At 35.5% G+C, this 21,081-nt stretch overlaps 1 protein-coding gene across 1 annotated transcript in view; it reads right to left on the bottom strand.

The window, feature by feature from the left end:
- Positions 1–3,640: 3,640 nt before the first annotated feature.
- Positions 3,641–21,081, bottom strand: part of DARS1 (aspartyl-tRNA synthetase 1) — an 88,449-nt gene continuing 71,008 nt past the window's right edge. The window contains exons 11-16 of the mRNA XM_036745504.1: positions 20,779–20,925; positions 10,510–10,552; positions 9,508–9,588; positions 8,114–8,225; positions 7,881–7,952; positions 3,641–5,471 (exon numbers count right to left, since the gene is read on the bottom strand). Coding sequence (XP_036601399.1) covers positions 5,380–5,471; positions 7,881–7,952; positions 8,114–8,225; positions 9,508–9,588; positions 10,510–10,552; positions 20,779–20,925 — 547 coding nt within the window. The 3' untranslated portion in view covers positions 3,641–5,379. The remainder of the gene's footprint in view (positions 5,472–7,880; positions 7,953–8,113; positions 8,226–9,507; positions 9,589–10,509; positions 10,553–20,778; positions 20,926–21,081) is intronic.

Raw genomic sequence — 21,081 nt, 5'->3', positions numbered from 1 at the left:
TATTTTCTCTCATGCCTAGATTTTGAACACCCCTCCACATCTGCAATTGCAAAAATCCTTCTTCTAGGCCAGGGATTCTTAAAGTTTTTTTTTTTAATGTCATAGACCTCTTTGGCAGTCTGATGCATATGGATGCCTTCTCAGAAAATAAAGAAATGTTAAATTTTAGGGGTTACTAAAAATAAAAGATGCATTTTTTTCCTCATCCAAGTTCACGGACCCCCTGCAATCCAATGAAGTCCATGGATTCTGGGTTAAGTATTCTTGCTTTATATCTACTACTCAAGTTGAATGGAATATTAAGGTGATATTAAAAAATTTAAATATTATTTAATTTTTAATTTGATTATTTAATTTAATATTATTACTATTTTAACATTAAGGTGATATTAAAAATTTTAAAAAAGGAACTATACAAGGACATATGGAAAGACCTATGTGAGGTGCTCCTTTAATTGCCCAAACTGTATATACACTATACAACCTGACTTTAAAAACAACAGCAACAACAAAAAGGAAGGTAGGAAAACAGGGCCAAGAGGGTCAGAATTTCAAAAAAGCCTGGAAGGGACACAAGACATATCTACAGCACCTAACATAGTGCCTGGTACATTCATCAACAACAGAACAGTGAATTGGATATGCAAAACATAACTATAAAAGCAAAATTTTCTCATAACTAAAGAGAACATCTGAAAATCAAAGAAATATAGTTGAAAACAAAAAAATTGAATTGAAACATAAAACTAGGTGCTATTTTTTTCCATTTTATTTTTTAATTAAGAAATAATTCCTCTTTCATCTCTTTGAGGTACAGGCCTGGTTATGGTACTGGATCAAAGGGTAGGCACATGTTAGTGGCTTTTAGCTTTCAAAATTGCTGAATCAATTCACAGCTTCACCAGTGGTGTATGTAAGTGCCTTTTTCCTAAAGTTCTTCCAATATTTTTCATTTTTCTTTTTTGCTACCTTCTCCAGTGTGATGGATATAAAGTGGAACTTGAGAGTTAAAGAAAGCATTTTTCTAATTATGGGGTGATTTTGAATCTTTTTCTTCCCTTCATATTATAGCTATTGATAACTTGGATGTCTTCCTATGAGAACTTATGAGACCATTTATCAATTGAGGATAGGGGATTTTTTTTTTTTAAGGCAAAAACAAGCCTAATTAAAAAAAAAAAGGCAAACTGTTAGCTAATCTGATTTTTAAGGAAGCCAAATGAAAATTAGTAACAAATAAGATGAAATTGTTAGGAACTATTGCCAAATTATATATAACTAAAATGATAAATAGATGAATACTTATCTCCAAAAATAAAATAAAAATAATGTAATTCTACCTGATATCAGAAAAAGACACTGAACAACCTATAAATGAACTCCTACAGGGGTCCTCAGATCCAAATGGATCTACAATTCTATAAGTCAAGGAACAATCCTAATATTCCAGATTTTTTAGAAAAACAGAAATGCCTATAACTTACTAAAGTTGTAACTCCTAAGCTTACTAAACACCTATAAAACAAGTATGAATTTTCACACACAAAATGGGGAAAGTAGAGAAAACTATAGATCAGTATCTTTAATTATCAGTCCAACAAGACTGAATAGGATGTTGACAGGGACTACACTACAACAACAATTTTAAAAGACCGTAATTAATGGGTAACCCCTAAGCTTCTAGGTATGGTAAGAACTCTGTTTTTGCACATACAAATCCTTTTCCTCTATCTGAGCTCTTTGTAGGCCTAGCTTGCAGTAGTATTGTTGGTTCGGAGAGTCAGAACAGTTCAGTGACTTTTAGGGCATAGTATCCTGTTTCTTTCCAGAATGGCTGGACCAATTCTCAACTCCAATGTATTCTTGTGCCTTTTCTTCCTAGCTCCTTCGACATCTATCATTTTACTTTTTTTAGTCAACTTTTCCAATCTGTTGGGCAATTAAATCTCATGGTGACTTTTAATTGTATTTGTCAAGTGACTGGTGATTTGGAGTGTTTTTTCTAAGTCTTGGATAGCTTGGATTTTTTTTTAAACTGTTCATATCTTTTATTAATTGGGGAATGGCTCATGAACTTACAAATTTGAATCAGTACTTCATATTCTTAGAAATGAGACCAAAGGGTTACTTTACAACACTAGATAAATTAAGAAAATTCAACTTTTGGGGGAAGGTCAATAATATAAGAGAAATAATGGGGGGAAAAGTAGGAATTAAAGGCTACCTAAGATCTCCTACTGTACCTTTAAGTTTAGTAAGCATCAAACTATATGGTAATAATTAAAAAAAAAGACACCAGAAAAGTTGATCATTGGAACAGACTAGCTAAACGTGATCCAGAAACAAGTGAACATAGTAGCACTGTGTTGAATAAACTTAAGATGGCAACTACTGGGGAGTAAGAATTCTATTTTACAGAAACTGCTGGGGAAACTGGAAAGCCGCTTGGCACTAATTAGGTTTAAATCAACATATTACAGCATATTCTATTATAATTTGATCTAAATAAACAAGTGACATAAGCATCATGAACACATTGGAAAAAGGAAATCTTGTAACATCCATGGCTATGAGGAAACTTTTAACAAGGGATAAAATAGGCAATTTCAAGTACATAAAATTGAAAAGCACAACCAATATCAATGCATTTAGTATCACAAAGTTAACTGGGTAAAAATCTTTGTAGCATATTTCCTTGATAAAGTCTGAAATCCAAGACATGTAGGAAATTGATAGAAATATGTACGAGCAAGAAGTCAAATAGGTTAAAGGATATAAACAGGGAAGCCGTCACCAACCATGTGGAAGATTCTCTGAATCACCAACAGTAATAAGGTCCTTGAAAGCAGGAATTGTTTCATTTCCAGTGCCTACTTCCTGGCACACTGTAGGTTCTTCTTAAGTGCTTGTTAAGGGAAATGCAAATTCAAACAACACTTAGGTTCTCCTTCAGACTGATAAAGAGGAAAAAGGCAGTTGTTTGAGGAGCTACGGGAGGACAGACATACTAATGGACCATTGCTGGGGCTGTGAATTGATCTGACCATTCTGGAAATAAAAATGCAACTATACTTCAAAAACTCAGATATAAAAGTGCTCAAAGACAGAGGTGAAGGACTCATTTGTATAAAAACAGTTATAGTAGGTCCTTTCATTATTTTTTTGGTAGCAAAGAACTGGAAAACAAGGTGTTGCCTATCACCTGGGCAATGGCTAAATGAATTATGGGATATGAAATTAATGGCATATTAGTTGCCTTAAGAAACGATAATGACAACCTTGGGGAGAGCTGGGACAACTTACACAAACTGATGAAGGGAGAACCGTAACAAATGTGCACAATGACCATAATTACATAACTCTGAAAGACTTCAGAATTCTAAGCAATGCAGTGACCAAGACTCCATCACGACGACAAAAATGAGTTTGTCCTACATTTTGACGGAGAAGTAGATACCCCTGGTATAACAAGACACAGATTTTAGTCATGGCCAATGTTTTGATTGTCTACGCTTATTTATTACAAGGAAGAGTGAGGGGGAGGGTGTGAATTGGTAGGTATAGATTCGTGATACAAAAAAAAGCTATCCATGAAACATGAAAACACGGAAAAGAACAATTTCAAAAAGTAGACAAGGCATTTTTGTTACTGTCACGTTGACTTTAATACACATTAGAAGATACACTAATAAACAAGCTGAAGTCTCATTTACAATGCTTTTTTGTTTTTTGTATATTGAATGGTCATATTTATTGATGTTTATAAGCTCATAAACTTTACTTTCGCAATACTTCACGTACACCTCCCTCTCCTTACACACTGGTGCAGGCCCTTATCACCTCACACCTTGATTACTTAATAGCAGGATCAAATACAAAATACATTCCAAGTCTTCCTAACCTACTCCCCCAACACCAGCTCATTGATCTAGAGACACTGGCCTCCCAGCAGTCTTTCTGGTTGTACCTTAGGCTCTCTTCCTTTGTTTCTACCTATGGTACAATTCCCTGGTTTCCTTTTTTTCCCCCCAATGGATGAGACAATATGCAAACAAATACAAAGTGAGCTGTATATACACAGGAAAAATAGGAAATAAAAGAAAGGAGGCACTGGAATTAAGAGGGGAGTAGGGAAGGCTTCCTGCACAACGTGGAATTTAGTTAAGAGTTGAAGGAAGCCCTTTGTATATAACTTGCTTTGTGTAGTTGTCTGCATGTTGTCTCCATTAGGCTGTGAGCATTTTGAGGATAGGGACTATCTTGGCTTTTTTTTTTTTTTTGGTATCCCCAGTGTTTAGCACAGTGCCTGTCACAAGTGTAGGTACTTAATAAATGTTAATTGATTGATTATAAAAAATAACATTTTAAAAAGAGAACTGGATAGCTAATAAAGAGATTTGGAATCCAAGTGTAAGCCATGCCAACACCTGTGTGACCTTAAAGTACTAATACTTTTGGGCCCCGAGTTTAAAAATGGGCTGGACAAAATGATCCCTAGAACCTTCCAGCTCTACCAGTCTATGAATTATTGAGCACTGTGATAAAACCAAAAGAAGGATCCTTAACTTCCTCTGCTGCCATACGCTCTTTATATTTATCATATTGTACTTTGATGAAACAAGTAAAAAAAATTGTTTCTTTTTTTAAAAACTAGAAAAAAAGATGATCATCACATAAATCAGTTATATTAGAATATATCCTTTCTGTGAAAATATAAATTGACATTAGAGCTGTTAAATTCAAATTCCCACGAAATCCCCCCCGCCAAAAAGACAAATAAGACCAATTTTAGAGTTTTATTGCAATTCAGTTTTAGAATTTTGACAACTCAGTACAATACTTCATTAACATTTTGCTTTTCTACCAGCGAGTTCCACCTGCTTTACATGATATCTAAGCATAATTTTTTAAAAATTAAAATGTTACTATTTTCTACTTTTTTCCATGATATTCCAGTTAGAAAGATGCTAATGTTCCACAATATTTTTCCAGGCTGTCTTTGAACATTGTCACAACTGTTTAAAAACTGGCTTGAAACACTGCATTTTAAGATACAATTTTATGGCCCTTGTAAGATAGGATAGAAAAAAAGTTTATTGTACAACTGTAAAGTTTTAAAATGTTAACTGCCTAGAAATTTGTTAAAATTCGAGATAACAGAATATGAATGAACATAAATATGAAATTCTCATACAAAATATTTAAGCACTTCCTATCAGAGAATGTCCAAGACAGTTAATCATCTCTGAACTGCAGTTAATGAGTCAAAAAAAATTGTGGCACTTTAGAAGATAAGATATTTATTCTATTGCATATTCTGAGCACTCACACAGCCTGATCAACAGCAGGTTACTGGACAGAATAAAAAAGCAATTTTCCCTAAGGAGTTAATCTTTTGGGATCACGGGGGAACATGGATGTCTGACGAACATTGTGTAATCCCAGGTACAGCATGGTAACTCGCTCCAACCCTGTAAAAATAAGATATTTCATCAATCTTTTCAGGATCTGACTCACTTAAAATGATCAATACTAATGTATTTGTTCAATTGAAATAGATCTCACAGTTGCTTCTCAGAAAAACAAAACAATTATTCTGAGCTATCAGCACATGCTAGTTGTCAATTCAGAAATGTAGATTAGGCTAAGAAGCTGGATCAGACGACTTAAAAAATCTTCTCCAGCAGGTATTCTGTAACAAGCTTACCACTACTGTCCAAAGATAAATCAAGGATATGTGAATGAATTCTATTTTGGTGTATAGATTTTTTTAAATTTCAAGTTATACCTTAAACTAATTCATTACAGTACAGAATTCAAAAAACTGTGTCACTAACACTTATGAGATTCTTTTTATAATATTCAACTGCATGATGGTCTCAGATTAGAAAATACACTTTTTCAAAGTAAGTTCTTTTTCCAATATGGCCAAATCAAATATCATACCCTTCACAAAGCATTCTTTAATCTTTTGTCTCTTCTTCCCAACGATGTTCTCTTTCTTGGGCATCAAATGCACAATACCTCCTTTATGAATTTATTTTATTTTGTAATACACGGCTATTGTCTATATGCCACATTCTTCTAACTACACTGTAAGATCATGGATTGAATTCAACATTTATTGGCAAAGGACTTGACATCTAAATTTTGTATTTCCTCTAGTAACTAGCAGTGTTGTACATTAAAGATGCTTAATAAATATTTAATGAAGTAAGTGTATGAAGTATGACTATAAAATAAAATTTATTTTTCTGTGCAACTTGGGAAAAGTAGTTTCATTTCTTTCTATCCACTGGAAATATCCAAATAGCAAAGCTGGCTGAAAAAAATAGCAAATTGCTTAATTATTCTCTTTTCATGACACTCTAACTAAAAGACTATTGATTGTTACAAGTGAACTTTATAAATAAAATATGTAAAAAGTATGCTTCAGTTTCCCTAATCTTGTATTTTATAGAAGAGTAGCAAAGGGACCTCAGCTGTCATTCCAATCTATCCCTGAACAACATTCCTTATACATAGCTATTTAAACTTGAAAATTTCCACTGAGGTTTTCAACCCACTATTACACCTCAAGGAGCCCAGTCCATTGTTGGCTAAGCTCTCATTATGTTTTTGTTTTCTTTTAAATTCCTCGAAACTAGCGCCAAATCTGCTCCTGTAGTCTTCAACTAATGCTCCTGTGCTTTAAGTTTAAAGCCTTTTAACTACTAGAAGACTTCTATTCTTTCTAAATCTTTTTTTCAATCTCCACTTCTTTCAATTGATCACTATGTGGCCCATGGTTTTCTATCTTGGTTGTCTGACTCTGGAAATACTCTAGGCTTGCTGATGTCTTTACTAAAAGCCTACAACTGAGTACAATAAGGGCTACAACCTTAGAAGATTTGCACCTTCTTAATGGAGGGGTTTCTCTCTCTTTTTTGGTGGCCATGTCACAGTTGATTCATTTGGACCTGTAGCTGACCAAAATGGTCAGATCTTGCACATACAAACATGTTTGTTTCATACAAACATTTCTGTAGTTAATTTTTTGTGTTTATGATGTAGGACTTTGTGTTTGTTCTTATTAAATTTCATCTTAGTAGAAAAAGGTCCCTTCCAGCTCTAAATCCATATTTAAAATTTAGTTTTATCCTTCCCTACACAAAATAGACAAGATAGAGACAACTATGAACGAGTGATCAGGGTGGGGTAAACAGCTAACCCAATTTCCTTCCAAACGTTAATTTAGGGGGGAAAAAAAGCAAATCTTACTTTAAACAATTCTTAGCTAAAACAAAGTCAGAAAACCCAATTATAGCTACAGCCTAATAAATTACATTAAAGACTTTAAATCCTGTGAGGGTAGTAAAGCAAAAAAATTTTTTCTTCCACATTCTGAAAACTGTCCTTTATTTCAATGAAATTCTAAATTTCAACTAAACCCTACCTATCAATATCATAGAGTTCAATTTTTTTTTTAAATTAAGGCAAAAGGAGGGTTAAATTAAGAATCTTCAAGGACTGGGAAGGAAAACTGGATATTCAATTTATTAAGTACATCCAGTATTTCGAACTTCATTACAAATAAAATAAAATCACTTCCTGCCACTCTTCATTTTAGAGCACTGAAAACATAAGAATTTCAGAACACAGTCCAAAAAACTACAGTGAATGAATTTTGTCTTGTCAATCTTTGTTTAGTTCCACTCACTTCAAAGAGATCTTCCAATTCAATTTGTGGGATTTACAAATATTTAAAATTGAGCAATATCTGACATTTCTTATTTAAGCCTTACCAAAACACCTTTTGAAATCCAGTTACAATGAAATTTAGTTAGGACTGATCATTTCCTCAAATAAAATTCTAAACAATAATACTAAGAAAATATTACCAATGCCACCGCCCGCATGAGGAGGGGCTCCAAAACGGAAGGAATCGATGTAAGCCTTTATTTTCTCCAGGTCTACAAAAGGGGGAAAAAAAAACAGGCATAATTTTGAACTCATTCAATTGAAAAGTGACTTCATATGTAATTATTAACAAGGTATTATGGAAATGTGTAAATCTGTTTATTTAAAATGAACTCTGCCTTCCTTCTTCCCCATATACATTTAAGAGAGTTACCAATTCCATGATGTAAAGCCCTCTCCGTTAGTAGCTGAGGATCATGAATTCTCTGTGCTCCAGACAGAATTTCTTCCCCTCGCATGAACATGTCATAAGAGTTGGACTGTTTCTAGAAAAAGCGAAAGTGGCTTTACTCCATTATGAATTATTTATCTATTATAATATCTATTACATGGATTTTTTATTAGTATTTACAGCTGGAGAGAAGGTGCCAGCCTGCACTGGTTGACTGAGTCTCCTCACCTGGCAGTTTCCTATACCAATCATATCCTAGGTGCAATCCCTGTTCCTATTCACAGCCAGTCTAGTCTTGTACTTTGAATGGTGAAGGTAACTCCTAAAAAGGAAACTTTATCACTCCAGAATAGGAATGTTCTGTAACCTATGATCTTAGAGAGATGTCTAAGATACTGAGAATTAAATGATTTGCCCATTATCACAAAACCTGAGTGCCAGAGATAGAACTTCAATTCAGGTCTTATTTGCACCAAGGAAGGATCTCTATCCACTATACTGTGCTTAAACCTTAAAAGAAAAAAAAGAAAGAAAAAAAAGAAGAAGCTTGACATCTCTACTTAAATACAGGCACAAAAAAATTGGGGTTGGTGAATACTACAGTTCCAAAGTAGGGAGCACCTTTATTTCTATAACAACCTAATACTACAAATGGTTCCAAACAATATACTAACTTTTTCAAAAACTATATTGCTGAAGTGAATGAACCTTTATCACATTACTGTTAACACTGCCCTTCACCCCCTCAACCATTCACTAAGCCTGATGCTATATTAGATTCCAGGGAGTAGTTAAAACATGTGATACTTACCTTAAATTTATTATCAGAAATTTTCCTCCTTGTTTGATTATACTACCCTGATCTCCATAGAATACTATTATATTTGATAGATATTGATATCTCAATAGAAGACTATTATATTTGAGCAAATTATCAATCTGATTCAAAGACTTAAAAAAACCCCAAAGATAAGCAAAATAATTTTGGATTTGATATTATATGTCAACTTATTCATTATCAGATTAGTTGACAGTAACGGGCTAACTCGTAAACTTCTAAAATAATTTACATAATAAATTCATTGTAATATAATAATTATTTTCTATTTATGTGATCATTTTCCATCAAAAACATTTTGAATAAAGCAGCCTATCATGTTAAAGATATTAGTATCAGGTTGCATGACAGAAAACTGAAGGAATAACACCCAGATTTCAAGCATTATTAGACTCTGCTACTACAGGCAGACATAATAGTAACAATATATTTAACTGCTGTCATTCAAATGAAATAAAGTAATGAAAGCAATTTTCCCAAAATGAACACTACCCCCACCCCAACACTAATTAAAAATAATTAAAACTAAAGTACTTACAGGATTTTTTGGGTCAGGCATAGTATAGAAGGGTCTTACAGCCAAAGGATATTTGTCAAGAATATAAAAATCAGTATCATACTTTAAAGAGAAGAAATATTTTTGACAATGTTAAGAGATATATTTAATGGCAATAGAATGAATTAAGACAATTTTTCTTTCAGAATAAAAGAAAATTCACTAAAATATAGTTTATTCACTGTAGTGCTTCCATTTAAACGGGCAGTGAAACAATTTCATATTTTTTACTTAAACTGAAAACACATATGAAAATTTACATTTCTGATTTTTTCCTGTGAAATGGCATTGTAAAGTTTTTTTATGTAGCAGAAACAAAATTACTCAACTTTGTTTATTTAATTTTTTATTTCCAGAAATATGTCTTGCTTTTTAAGTCTGTTTTGTACTTGTTAAGAGCCAGCAGGAGGAGCTCATGGACTGCTTTTAATTTTATTAGAATCTCCCTTTCCGAAGTTTGCATTTACATTAGGGCAAAATTAAAACTATAACTTCTAGCTTTAAATTTCCTTTCTTAAAACATCAAAGAATTAGGCAGAAGACTATAAATGAATTGTTATTTCATAGAGGGCTCTTTCCTCTTAAAGACACACAAAAGAACTCTCAAGGCTGCTAAAGAAGAACCATCTCAAAAGAATCCCCAGAAATTTTATGATCCTTTTTATATGCTTAAAATTCTTTAGCTCCTTAATTATTTAAAGTAATATTACAGGAACTAATATTTGGCAGGGGTATCATCTTTGGAAAATCATTTTGTATACCTTTGAATATACTAGTCAACTGCTTAACTCTAAAAGCTAATATTACCAGATTCTCCTAAACAACATAAATTTTCTTGGAAATTTATTCTATCTTGCTATTAGATACATCTGGAACAATGCTGTACTAATGATTTGTTTTACCCTGGACTCTATGTTGTTAGCACTGGAATACAGAAACATTTCAATCTTTTGAAAATTCCACAAAAGAAATAATAAATATTACCTTTTCTTTTACCAGACGACCCAAGAGCTTCTCATTTGGTGTACTGAAACAGAAATTTGAATTGAATTATTCAAGGCTGGAATATTAAAGGAAAGGCCCTTTTAAGTTTCACTGAATAATTTTAAAAATTACTATGTTGGAACTTCTTTACCTAGCTTCAAATTTACAGCAGAAAGGAACCTCAGACATGATCTAGGTCCAACTCCCTCTTTTTATAGTCAACAGGCATTTTCTGTCTTCATTTTTAAAAGTTATTTTTAAATTTTGAGTTCCAAATTCTCTCCCTCCAAGTCCTTCTCCCACCTACTGTGATGGTGAGCAATAATACCCATTCTAAGTGTGAAATCATGCAAAACATATTTTCATATTAGCCATGTTGGAAAAAGAGCCAAGAAAAACAAAGCGAGAAAATTATACTTCAATTTGTCCTCAGAGTTCATTAGCTCTCTGGAGGGGGACAGCAATTTTCATCATCAGTCCTTTTGAACTTTGGATCATTGCATTGCTCAGAGCAGTCTCTTCACAGTTGATTATCATTACAATGTTGCTGTTATTGCATACAATGATCTGGTTCTGCTCACTTCATTTTGTATCAATTCATACAAGTCTTCCCAGGATTTACCAACCCCCCTTGTCATTTTCATAGCACAGTAGCCTTCCATCACAATTACATACTACAACTTGTCCAGCTATTTTCTAACTAATGAACATCCCCTCAATTTCCAATTCTTTGCCACCACAAAAAGCTGCTGTAAGTATTTTTATACATAAAGGTCTTTTTCCCTTTTCTTTGATCTTTTTGGGATGTAGACCTAGTAGTGGTATTGATGGGTCAGAAGGTATGCAGTTTTATAATAGCCCTTTAGGCATAGTTCCAAATTGTTCTCCAGAATGGTTAGACCAGTTTACAACTCCACCAATGCACTGGTGTGCCTACATTTCCACATCCCTTTCAGCCTTTGTCATTTCTGATAGGTCGGTGTAAGATGGTTTCTCAGAGTTGTTTTTTTTTTTAATTGGGAGACCTCAACCTCCCCCCCTTTTTTTTACCTTATTTTAAATTTATTTAACATATTTAGTTTTCAGCATTGATTTTCACAAGAGTTTGGCTTACAAATTTTCTCCCCATTTCTACCCTCCCCCCCACTCCAAGATGGTATATATTCTGGTTGCCCTGTTCCCCAGTCAGCGCTCCCCTCTGTCACCCCACTCCCCTCTCATCCCCTTTTCCCTTCCTTTCTTGTAGGGCAAGATAAATTTTTATGCCCCATTGCCTGCGTATCTTATTTTCTTGTTGCATGCAAAAACATTTTGTTTGTTTTTGAACATCTGTTTTTAAATCTTTGAGTTCCAAATTCTCTCCCCTCTTCCCTTCCCACTCACCCTCCCTAAGAAGTCAAGCAATTCAACATAGGCCACATGTGTATCATTATGTATAACCCTTCCACAACACTCATGTTGTGAAAGACTAACTATATTTTGCTCCTTCCCACTCAGAGTTGTTTTAATTTGTATTTCTCTAATCAATAGTGATTTAGAGCATTTTTTCATATGACTAAACAGGTCGGATTTCTTCTGAAAATTACCTATTCATACCCCTTGACCACTTATCAATTGAGGAATGGCTCTTATTTTTCTAAATTTGACTTAGTTCCCTATATATTTGAGAAATGACCCCTTTATCTGATAAACTTTACTTCAATAAGCATTTATTAAAGGCCTAGCATGTGTGAGGTACAAAGAGGCAACAAAGGGCAAAAAAAGGTCTCTGCTCTCAAGAATCTCACAATCTAATGAGGGAGACAAAATACAGTTAAAGAACAAATGAGATATATGCAGGATAACCTGGAGATAATCTCAAAGGAAAGGCACTAAGGCTAAGAAGGACCAGGAAGAACTGCTTCTTTTTTAAAAAGGGTACTTTTTTCTTTAAAAAATGTTGCAACAAAGCATTCTTTTGAATACTTCCTCCATCATGAGAATGGTATTCTGGCACTTTTTGGCCATTTGTAACATAATAGAGCTTAGCAAATGGAATGGATTCATATTAGTGTTCCATAAATATGAACAGCAACACCACGCTGGATAGTCTAGAGAACAGAAGGCCTACTTCACCTACAGAATAAAGAAATCTCCAGACAGCCCATCTGATTGAGTCTTTCTTTTAAGCGTTTAGGCCTAACTGCCACATCCAAATTACTGAATGTCTTACTTGGGACAGATATTATCTACGATGAAGAAAACTGTCCAAGAACCGAGGAAAGATATTCTCTTTGGAAACCCATTTCTTCAGGAAGGGTTTCTTGCATAAGGAAGGGCTTTAGCTGAGAAGTGGAGGCCAGGGAAGTCTGTAGGTGGAGATGACAAGGGCAGGTAGACAGACAGGGAGACATTTATGAAAATGCATGGTGCCAGGAGATGAAGTACCTTGTATGAGTAATAGCAAGGAGACCAATGTCATTGGATCACAGTATATGTGGGAGAGAGTAAGGTTTAAGAAGACTGGAAAGGCAGCAAGGGACTAGGTTATGAAGAATTTTAAAAGCCAAGCAGAAGATTCTGTATTTGATATCAGAGGTAATAGAGAGCTACTGGAGTAGGCTAAATGGAGGATGATGGTGTGCATAACATGGTCAGACCTATGCTTTAGGAAGATCATTCTGATAGCTGAGTGGATTGGAATAGGGAGAGACTTGAAGCAAGGAGACCAATTAGTGAGTTATTTCAATAGTCTTGTCATGAGGTAATGAGAGTCTATACTAGCGTGCTGGAAGTGACAAGAGAAAAGAAAGAATCACACACTAGAGATTTTACAAAGGTAGCATTGACATGATTTAGCAAATGATTGGAACAGCTAGCTGGTGAAGAGGTTTGGGCTTAGAATCAAGAAGACTCATCTTCATGAGTTTAAATCTGGCCTCACACTTATTAGCTGTGTGACCCTGAGCAAGTCACTTAACCTCATTTGCCTCAGTACCTCATAGGAAATAGAAAATCACTCTAGTATTTTTGCCAAGAAAACCCCAAAATGGGGTCACGAAGAGTTGGGCACCACTGAAATGACCAAGCAACTGACAGGATATGGCAAGGCAGGAGGGACTGAGGACTCAAGGGTGACACCTAGGTTCCAAGAGAGGATATAAGGAAGTTAGGAGGAAGGAACAGCTTGCAGGGTGGGGAAGGTGGAAGATAATGAGTTGAGTCTGGATCACAGTGAGTCTGGGGACTAAAGCACACTTAGGTTGAGACATCCATTAGGAAGCCGGAGATGTAAGATTGGAGGTTGGGAAAGAGGTTAGGGCTGGACAAGTAGATCTCATGATCTGCATAGAGATGATAGTTGAATTCACTGGAGCTAAGGAGATCACCAAGTGAAACAGTGCAGCGAAAAGAAAAAAAAGAAATAGTATAGAGAAAGAAAAGAAGACCAAGGACAGAGCCTTAGGCTGTATGCATAGTCAATAGGCAAGGAATGAATGAAGATCCATCAGAGGATACCGAGGAACAGACAAGGAGGAGAATCAGAAGAGAACAGATTAAGAAACTGAGGCCTAGAGATTTGAACCCAGGTTCTTTGACTCCAAATTCAACAGTTTCTTCTTTTTGAACCATGTAGAACCAAAACCTTGCTCATTTCCAACAATAATAGTGTATTTATCTTGCCCTTCAACAATAGGACTACAAAGTGGTTCTACTTATTTTTAGTTTCAGCACTGATCATACTATGGAGACCAGAAAGTTTACGGAAAGTCTGATTTGTGAATAAATAGAGAAAAATACCACTGCACAAATGGAAATAAGCTTTAAATTTTCTTTCTTTCTTTTTTTTTTTTTAAGGGTTGATAATCTCACTTTAATCCAGCATACAAATACCATTCACTTAGTTCAGGGAAAAAAGCCAGCCCCCTGAACTTCTGAGCAAATACAAATTACAAATATCGACAGACAGACCAAATACAATTCATAGTTACCAACATCTAAGTTCAGCCCGGGAGCTTACAACAAGGGCTGGCCCAGAGTCACCCTCACCACCACGGCTGTGGGTCAGAGCTCCGAGAAAGAGAAAGCCATCCCCTGGTTTTATATCTTTTTCAGGGTCAAGGGTGAGTCACACATGCGACTTACCCACGTGACCTACAATTGTCACAAAGAGGTGACTTAAACCCATGTGGTCTAAAAGTCTCTGATGTCCCAAACGTGCCACTCAAACCCATGTAAACTAGGCCCTCCCCTGAGGCAAGGAGGCACCAAGGACTCCCAATCTAATCAAGGAAATAAAGGCCAAACTCTTCAAGGGCACTTGGCTGAACTGAGTGCTAAGAGCCCATTTTGATTGCCAACACAATTCAGTAGCATTCCCCATAATGTCTGTTTACACAGCACGGGGCCCCTGGGCTAAGGTCTTCCCTAGCAGGACACATAGTTAAGGGGTAGTATAAAATACCACACCACCCCTCTCTAGGTCACAGTGAATTACAATCTCCTCAGTAAATACAGAGTGTCCAAATGAAGTCCTCTTTCATCTTGACTCAAGGTTGACTTCCAAGTCCCACGGCTCTTCCTCTGTGTGCTGATCACTCCTGACTCTTGCCTAGATTCATACATAGGCAGCTCTCCACTTCTGATCCAGGTTGCAACCCACACCCACTGCTCTACATTAAGCTCTTCCTGCCCCACAGTAAGCTCTACGGGCTTGGGCCCACAGCCTCTGTTTCGTAGCATAAGTTGACCTGTTTCAATGATAGTCTCACATTATGTCTAGGATCCAAGTAAGGCAATTATGAATCTTGAAGCCATCTCTAAAGGATTTCCAGAGAGACAGAAGCACCAACATCTGGGTTTTCTTCAAAACCAGGGGGCTCCAGCAGCACTAACACTCTTCCAGTGAGTGACAGCCCAAAGGCTTCACGCCTAAACAGCAAAAGTGTGTGGGCCTGGGGCTAGCACCTAGCAAGACTTAATCAAAGGCACTTGATTACTTTAGCATTCTTTAGCCTTTTAACAGAAGAGTTCAGGCCAGGATACCTCTATTCTCCGAAAGGGCTTATTTCTGTGACTTTATCTCTTTTCATGCTTCTCTTGATTCTTGTGTTTGAAAGTCAAATTTTCTATTCAGCTCTGGTCTTTTCACTGAGAAAGCTTGAAAGTCCTCTATTTTATTGAAAATCCATATTTTGCCTTGGAGCATGATACTCAGTTTTGCTGGGTAGGTGATTCTTGGTTTTAATCCTAGCTCCACTGACCTCCGGAATGTCATATTCCAAGCCCTTCGGTCCCTTAATGTGGAAGCTGCCAGATCCTGTGTTACCCTGATTGTTTTTCCACAATATTCAAATTGTTTCTTTCTGGCTGCTTGCAGTATTTTCTCCTTGACCTGGGACCTCTGGAATTTGGTGACAATGTTCCTAGGAGTTTTATTTTTGGGATCTTTTTGAGGAGGCGATCTGTGGATTCTTTCAATTTCTATTTTACCCTCTGGCTCTAGAATATCAGGGCAGTTCTCCTTGATAATGTCTTGAAAGATGATATCTAGGCTCTTTTTTTTGATCATGGCTTTCAGGTAGTCCAATAATTTTTAAATTATCTCTCCTGGATCTATTTTCTAGGTCAGTGGTTTTTCCAATGAGATATTTCACACTGTCTTCCATTTTTTCATTCCTTTGGTTCCGTTTCATAATATCTTGATTTCTCATAAAGTCACTAGCTTCCACTTGTTCCAATCTAATTTTTAAGGTATTATTTTCATCAGTGGTCTTTTGGACCTCCTTTTCCATTTGGCTAACTCTGCCTTTCAAGGCATTCTTCTCCTCATTGGCTTTTTGGAGCTCTTTTGCCATTTGAGTTAGTCTATTTTTTAAAGTGTTGTTTTCTTCAATATTTTTTTCAGTATTTTTTTGGGTCTCCTTTAGCAAGTCATTGACTTTTTTTTCATGGTTTTCTTGCATCATTCTCATTTCTCGTCCCAATTTTTCCTCTACTTCTCTAACTTGCTTTTCCAACTCCTTTTTGGGCTCTTCCATAGCCTGAGACCAGTTCATGTTTTTCTTGTTAGCTTTTGGTGTAGGCTCTTTGACTTTGTCGACTTCTTCTGGCTGTATGTTTTGGTCTTCTTTGTCACCAAAGAAGGATTCCAAAGTCTGAGACTGAATCTGGGTGTGTTTTCGCTGCCTGGTCATGTTCCAGCCAACTTACTTGACCCTTGAGTTTTTCAGTGAGGTATGACTGCTTGTAGAGCAAACAGTACTTTGTTCCAAGCTTGAGGGGATGCGCCATTGATCTAAGCTTTAAATTTACATGGCAAAGATGGCACATTGTTTTGCATTAAAATCACATCTCAGCAATAAAAATGACAAGATACTGTCTTGTGACTTTATATAAACTTAAAATTGAAGGAAAAAACCAGGGTTCTTTAGCAGTCTTATTTTCTGAAGGAATTCCAAGGAATAAAGGGAATTAAAATCAAAGTTCCCTTTATTTATGCTGTGTTACCTAACAGGGGCATGGAGTATGTAAGGCAACTGGCTGTAGTTTGTTTCTCCTTCCTTGGGGACTATGGGTTTTCAGTATTAATATGGAGCAGAGAGACCCCTTCCCAATCACTACGGTGTCTCCTTTCTACATGTAAGGACAAAACTGGCTACTTATGTAACCATTTAGGAAAAGTATGCAAATAAAACACCTTGTTGAGGCATTCTTTGCAATTTGTATGACTAAAATTGTATAAATGCAAATTAAAGCAAATCTGAGGTTCTTTCTTACACAAATCAAACTGGCAAAGATGACCAGGAAAAAAAGTGGCAATTGCTGGAGTGAAAAAATGAGCATATTACTCTGTTAGTGGAGCTGTGAACTGGTCTAGCCATTCTGAAGAGTCCTCATGAAGTATGTGAACCTTTCTCCAGATCACTAAATTGCCTCCTATCCTTTGACCCCAGTGGTACCATGGCAAGGCTGATACCTCACAGACATTGAAGGAAGAGGAAAAGGTGACATGAACACAAATATTAACAGCAATGAACTGGAAACTAGGGAGGAGGTATTAATTTATTAGGAGTTGGTTAAGCAACTTATGATATATGAATGTAATGGAATATTATTGTGGTTTAAGAAATGAATGGATAGTTTCAGAGAAAGTTGAGGAAGACCATTATGAACTGATGAAGAGTGAAGTGAGCAGAAACTAGAAGAAAAATTTATACAATAACAAATTTCAAAGAAAAACAACTTTTGAGAGGGAATAACATATACACTCAGTTGGACAGAGAAATCTATCTTTACAGGAAAGTAGGAGGGGAATAGGACAAGAGAAAGGGGATGGGGGGGGAGGGTAAGAGTGCCTGATAGAAAGGAGGCAGATTGCGGAAGGTGGTAGTCAGAAGCAAAATACCTTGGAGGATGGACAGAGTTAAAAGAGAAAGAGTAAGTAGGATAAATAGGGGGAAAACAGAACAGAAGGAAATACACGGTATTCAAAACAGTGAAAAATATTGTTATAGCAAATTTCTCTGAGTTTTCAAATGAGAACTGAGTCAAATTTACAAGAAAACAAGTCATTCTTCAATTGCTAGTCAAAGGATACAAACACACAGCTTTCAGAAGAAGAAATTCAAGCAATCTATAGTCATGAAAAATGCCCTAAAATCACTACTGATTAGAAAAAATGCAAATTAAAACAACTCTGAGGTACCACCCCATACCTATATGACTGAAAAGGAAAATGATAAATGTTGGAGGGGATGTGGGAAAAATGAGACATTAACCCACTGTTGGTGGAGTTGTGAACTTATCAAAGAACAATTTGGAACTATGCCCAATTTAAAGCCCAAGGGGCTATAAAAGTGTGCATGCCCTTTGATCCAGTAATACCACTACTAGAACCATAAACCAAAGAAATAGAAAATAAGTAGGAAAAGGACCTATATGTACAAAAATATTTATAGAAGCTCATTTTGTGGTGGCAAAGAATTGGGAGTCTGAGGTGATGCCCATCAACTGAAGAATGGCTGAACAAGTTGTGGTATATGATTGTGATGGAATATTATTGTGCTATAAGAAATGTTGAGCAGGATGCACTCAGAAAAACTTAAATGAACTGATGCAAAGTGAAATAAGCAGAACCAAAAGAACATCATACCCAGTTAACAGCAACATTGTAAGATGATCAAATATGAATGACTTGGCTATTCTCAGCAATACAATAATCTAAGACAATTCTGAAGGACTTATGATGAAAAATGCTATCCACTTTCAGAGAAAGAAATCATGGAGTCTTGAGCACAGATCAAGGCATACTTTATTAAACTTTGTTTTCCTTGTTTTTTTTTTTTTGTCTGTGTTTTTTGGATGACTGCACACGTATAACCTATATCAAATTGTATGCCTCCTCAATGAGAAGGCAAGGGAAGGAGGTAGGGAGAGAATATGGAACTCAAAATTAAAAAACAAAACAAAACAAATGTTAAAAATTGTTTTTAAATGTAATTGGGTAAAATAAAATATTAAATAAAAAAATAATAAAGAACTTTTGATCTCTAATCAATGCAATGATAAACCATTATTCCAGAGGATTAAAGATGAAGGATGAGACCTATTTCCTGAAGAGAAGTGATAAATGCAGGATGTAAAATGCGACATACATTTTTTGTATGTGGCTAACACATAAATTTGCTTTACTTAATTGCATATTTGATACAAGGGTTTGTGTTTCTTTTCTTTTTCCTGATGGGGAGAGGAAGGCAGAAAAAAAATGATGCAAAATAAAAATTTTTTAAAGGTAAAGAAAAAAAGAAATTTAAGGTTATGTAAAATGGTAGTAGGGCAATTATTTACCTACAAGATGACATATCCAATATCTTTTAAAAATAAACAATTTTCAGTATTTACCTTGTTTACAAATACAGACACACACAAAGCAGAAAGGAGTTTGGTTTGACTATCTGTGTGACCCTGGGTAAATTAGTCTTTACAAAGCAGAGTAAGTAGTAATGAAGAGAACTGACCAATATGATTCTGACCAAGAAGGAGGAACTTGGTTGCTCAAGTAGAAAGAATGTTAGATGGTTTGGCAAGTGTCCCCAAAGAATGTGTGACAGAGAAGAGAAAAAAGAAGAGGGAAAGAAGGAAATTCTCTTAGCCTCTTGTCCATGAATCTGACTAAGTCAACATATTTTTTTATTTGCTTCAGCGAAGAAGATCTGGGAAAAGACAAGATTTGGGACCCGGACCAATGTGAAGTTAATCTATGGTAGGTTTAAACATTCAGGGAAATGATAAGTAGGATCCCATGACTTAAAAATCTCCAAGGAAAGTTTACCTAATGGGTCCCCAGAAAGCTCCCAAGATGAAATTCTGAAGATGTCAAGAGAAACGATTCCAGCACAGGACAGAAGGTGCTAAAGACAGATGTAGATTAACAATTTTAAAATATAAGATGAAAGCAAAGGCAGCTAAGGAGGATTAAAAAAAAAAAGGGTGGCATGGTCCTACAAGAATAATGTGAGCCAAACAAACATTCAAAATAAACCAATATTGGCAAAGAATGCTAAGAACAACTAAAAAGAGTTTTACAAAAAGAGGAAGATCAAAGAAAGATGATTATAACATTGCTCGAGGTGGTTAGGATGATGATAATGAGTGATGAAGGAGAGGTATGAACTCTTTTTTTTTTTTTTTGCTGCCAAGAAGGACCCTTAGACAGGAAAATTCAGAATAAAAACGGTCAATAGGTAGCTGACACTCAAGAAAAGTGATGAGAGAGCAAAGGAACATCAGGAAGAATCATAAGATTGACTTTGTTTTGAGTATTGTTTCTGACATTACTGACTGTGAGAACTGAGCCTCAGTTTTTTCATTTGTGAAACTGGGATAATATGATTGTATTATCTACCTCACAGGGCTGTTATGAGGTAAGTTCTCTGCAAACAACAATTTTTCATATATAGCAAAGCATATACACCTTAGCTTAAAAGCTGCTGATTTAGGACAAAAGTAACATATTAGTCAATAAATTCATACTACAGGAAGTTTTCCAAAGTCCTTGAAAAACTTTAAACTTTAGTAACTTGGTATATAGGTATAGGTATATAGGTATATAGGTAAGGTAAAATGTTTACTGTAAACCATATTCTATGGCTAGCAGATGTGAAGTCCATGTCTACTATTCAAAGAAAACTCATGAGAAAGAATTGTCAAACTCAGCTGTTAAAAGTTTATAGTTTTTAAAACTGCAAAGTATTAATGAAGATGCTTCTCATTTTCCAAAGCACAAACCTCAAATCTTCTTCATCTCCCATTTCCACTCCAGCTTCCCTGAGCAGAGCCAAAGCCTCACGATATTCTAGTCGCAAAGTTGGCTCCAAAAATTTGAAAGGCTCACATGGGAACTGTTTGTTTACTGTTTGAATCTCAGTTTGAAACCTATGAAGAGAAAATATTTTGAGGATTCTTAAAAAAAAAAGGCTTATATGAACATTAATTTTCTCCCCACAAGATGCCACTGTTGCAATACACAAAATTGTATTCTGAATTAGAGTACAGACCAAAAATGTCACAGACAAAAAGTTATCCAAGTTA

Source organism: Trichosurus vulpecula, chromosome 2 (assembly GCF_011100635.1).
Source record: "Trichosurus vulpecula isolate mTriVul1 chromosome 2, mTriVul1.pri, whole genome shotgun sequence".
Taxonomy (NCBI): domain Eukaryota; kingdom Metazoa; phylum Chordata; class Mammalia; order Diprotodontia; family Phalangeridae; genus Trichosurus; species Trichosurus vulpecula.
This window is presented reverse-complemented; position numbering and strand designations above follow the sequence as displayed.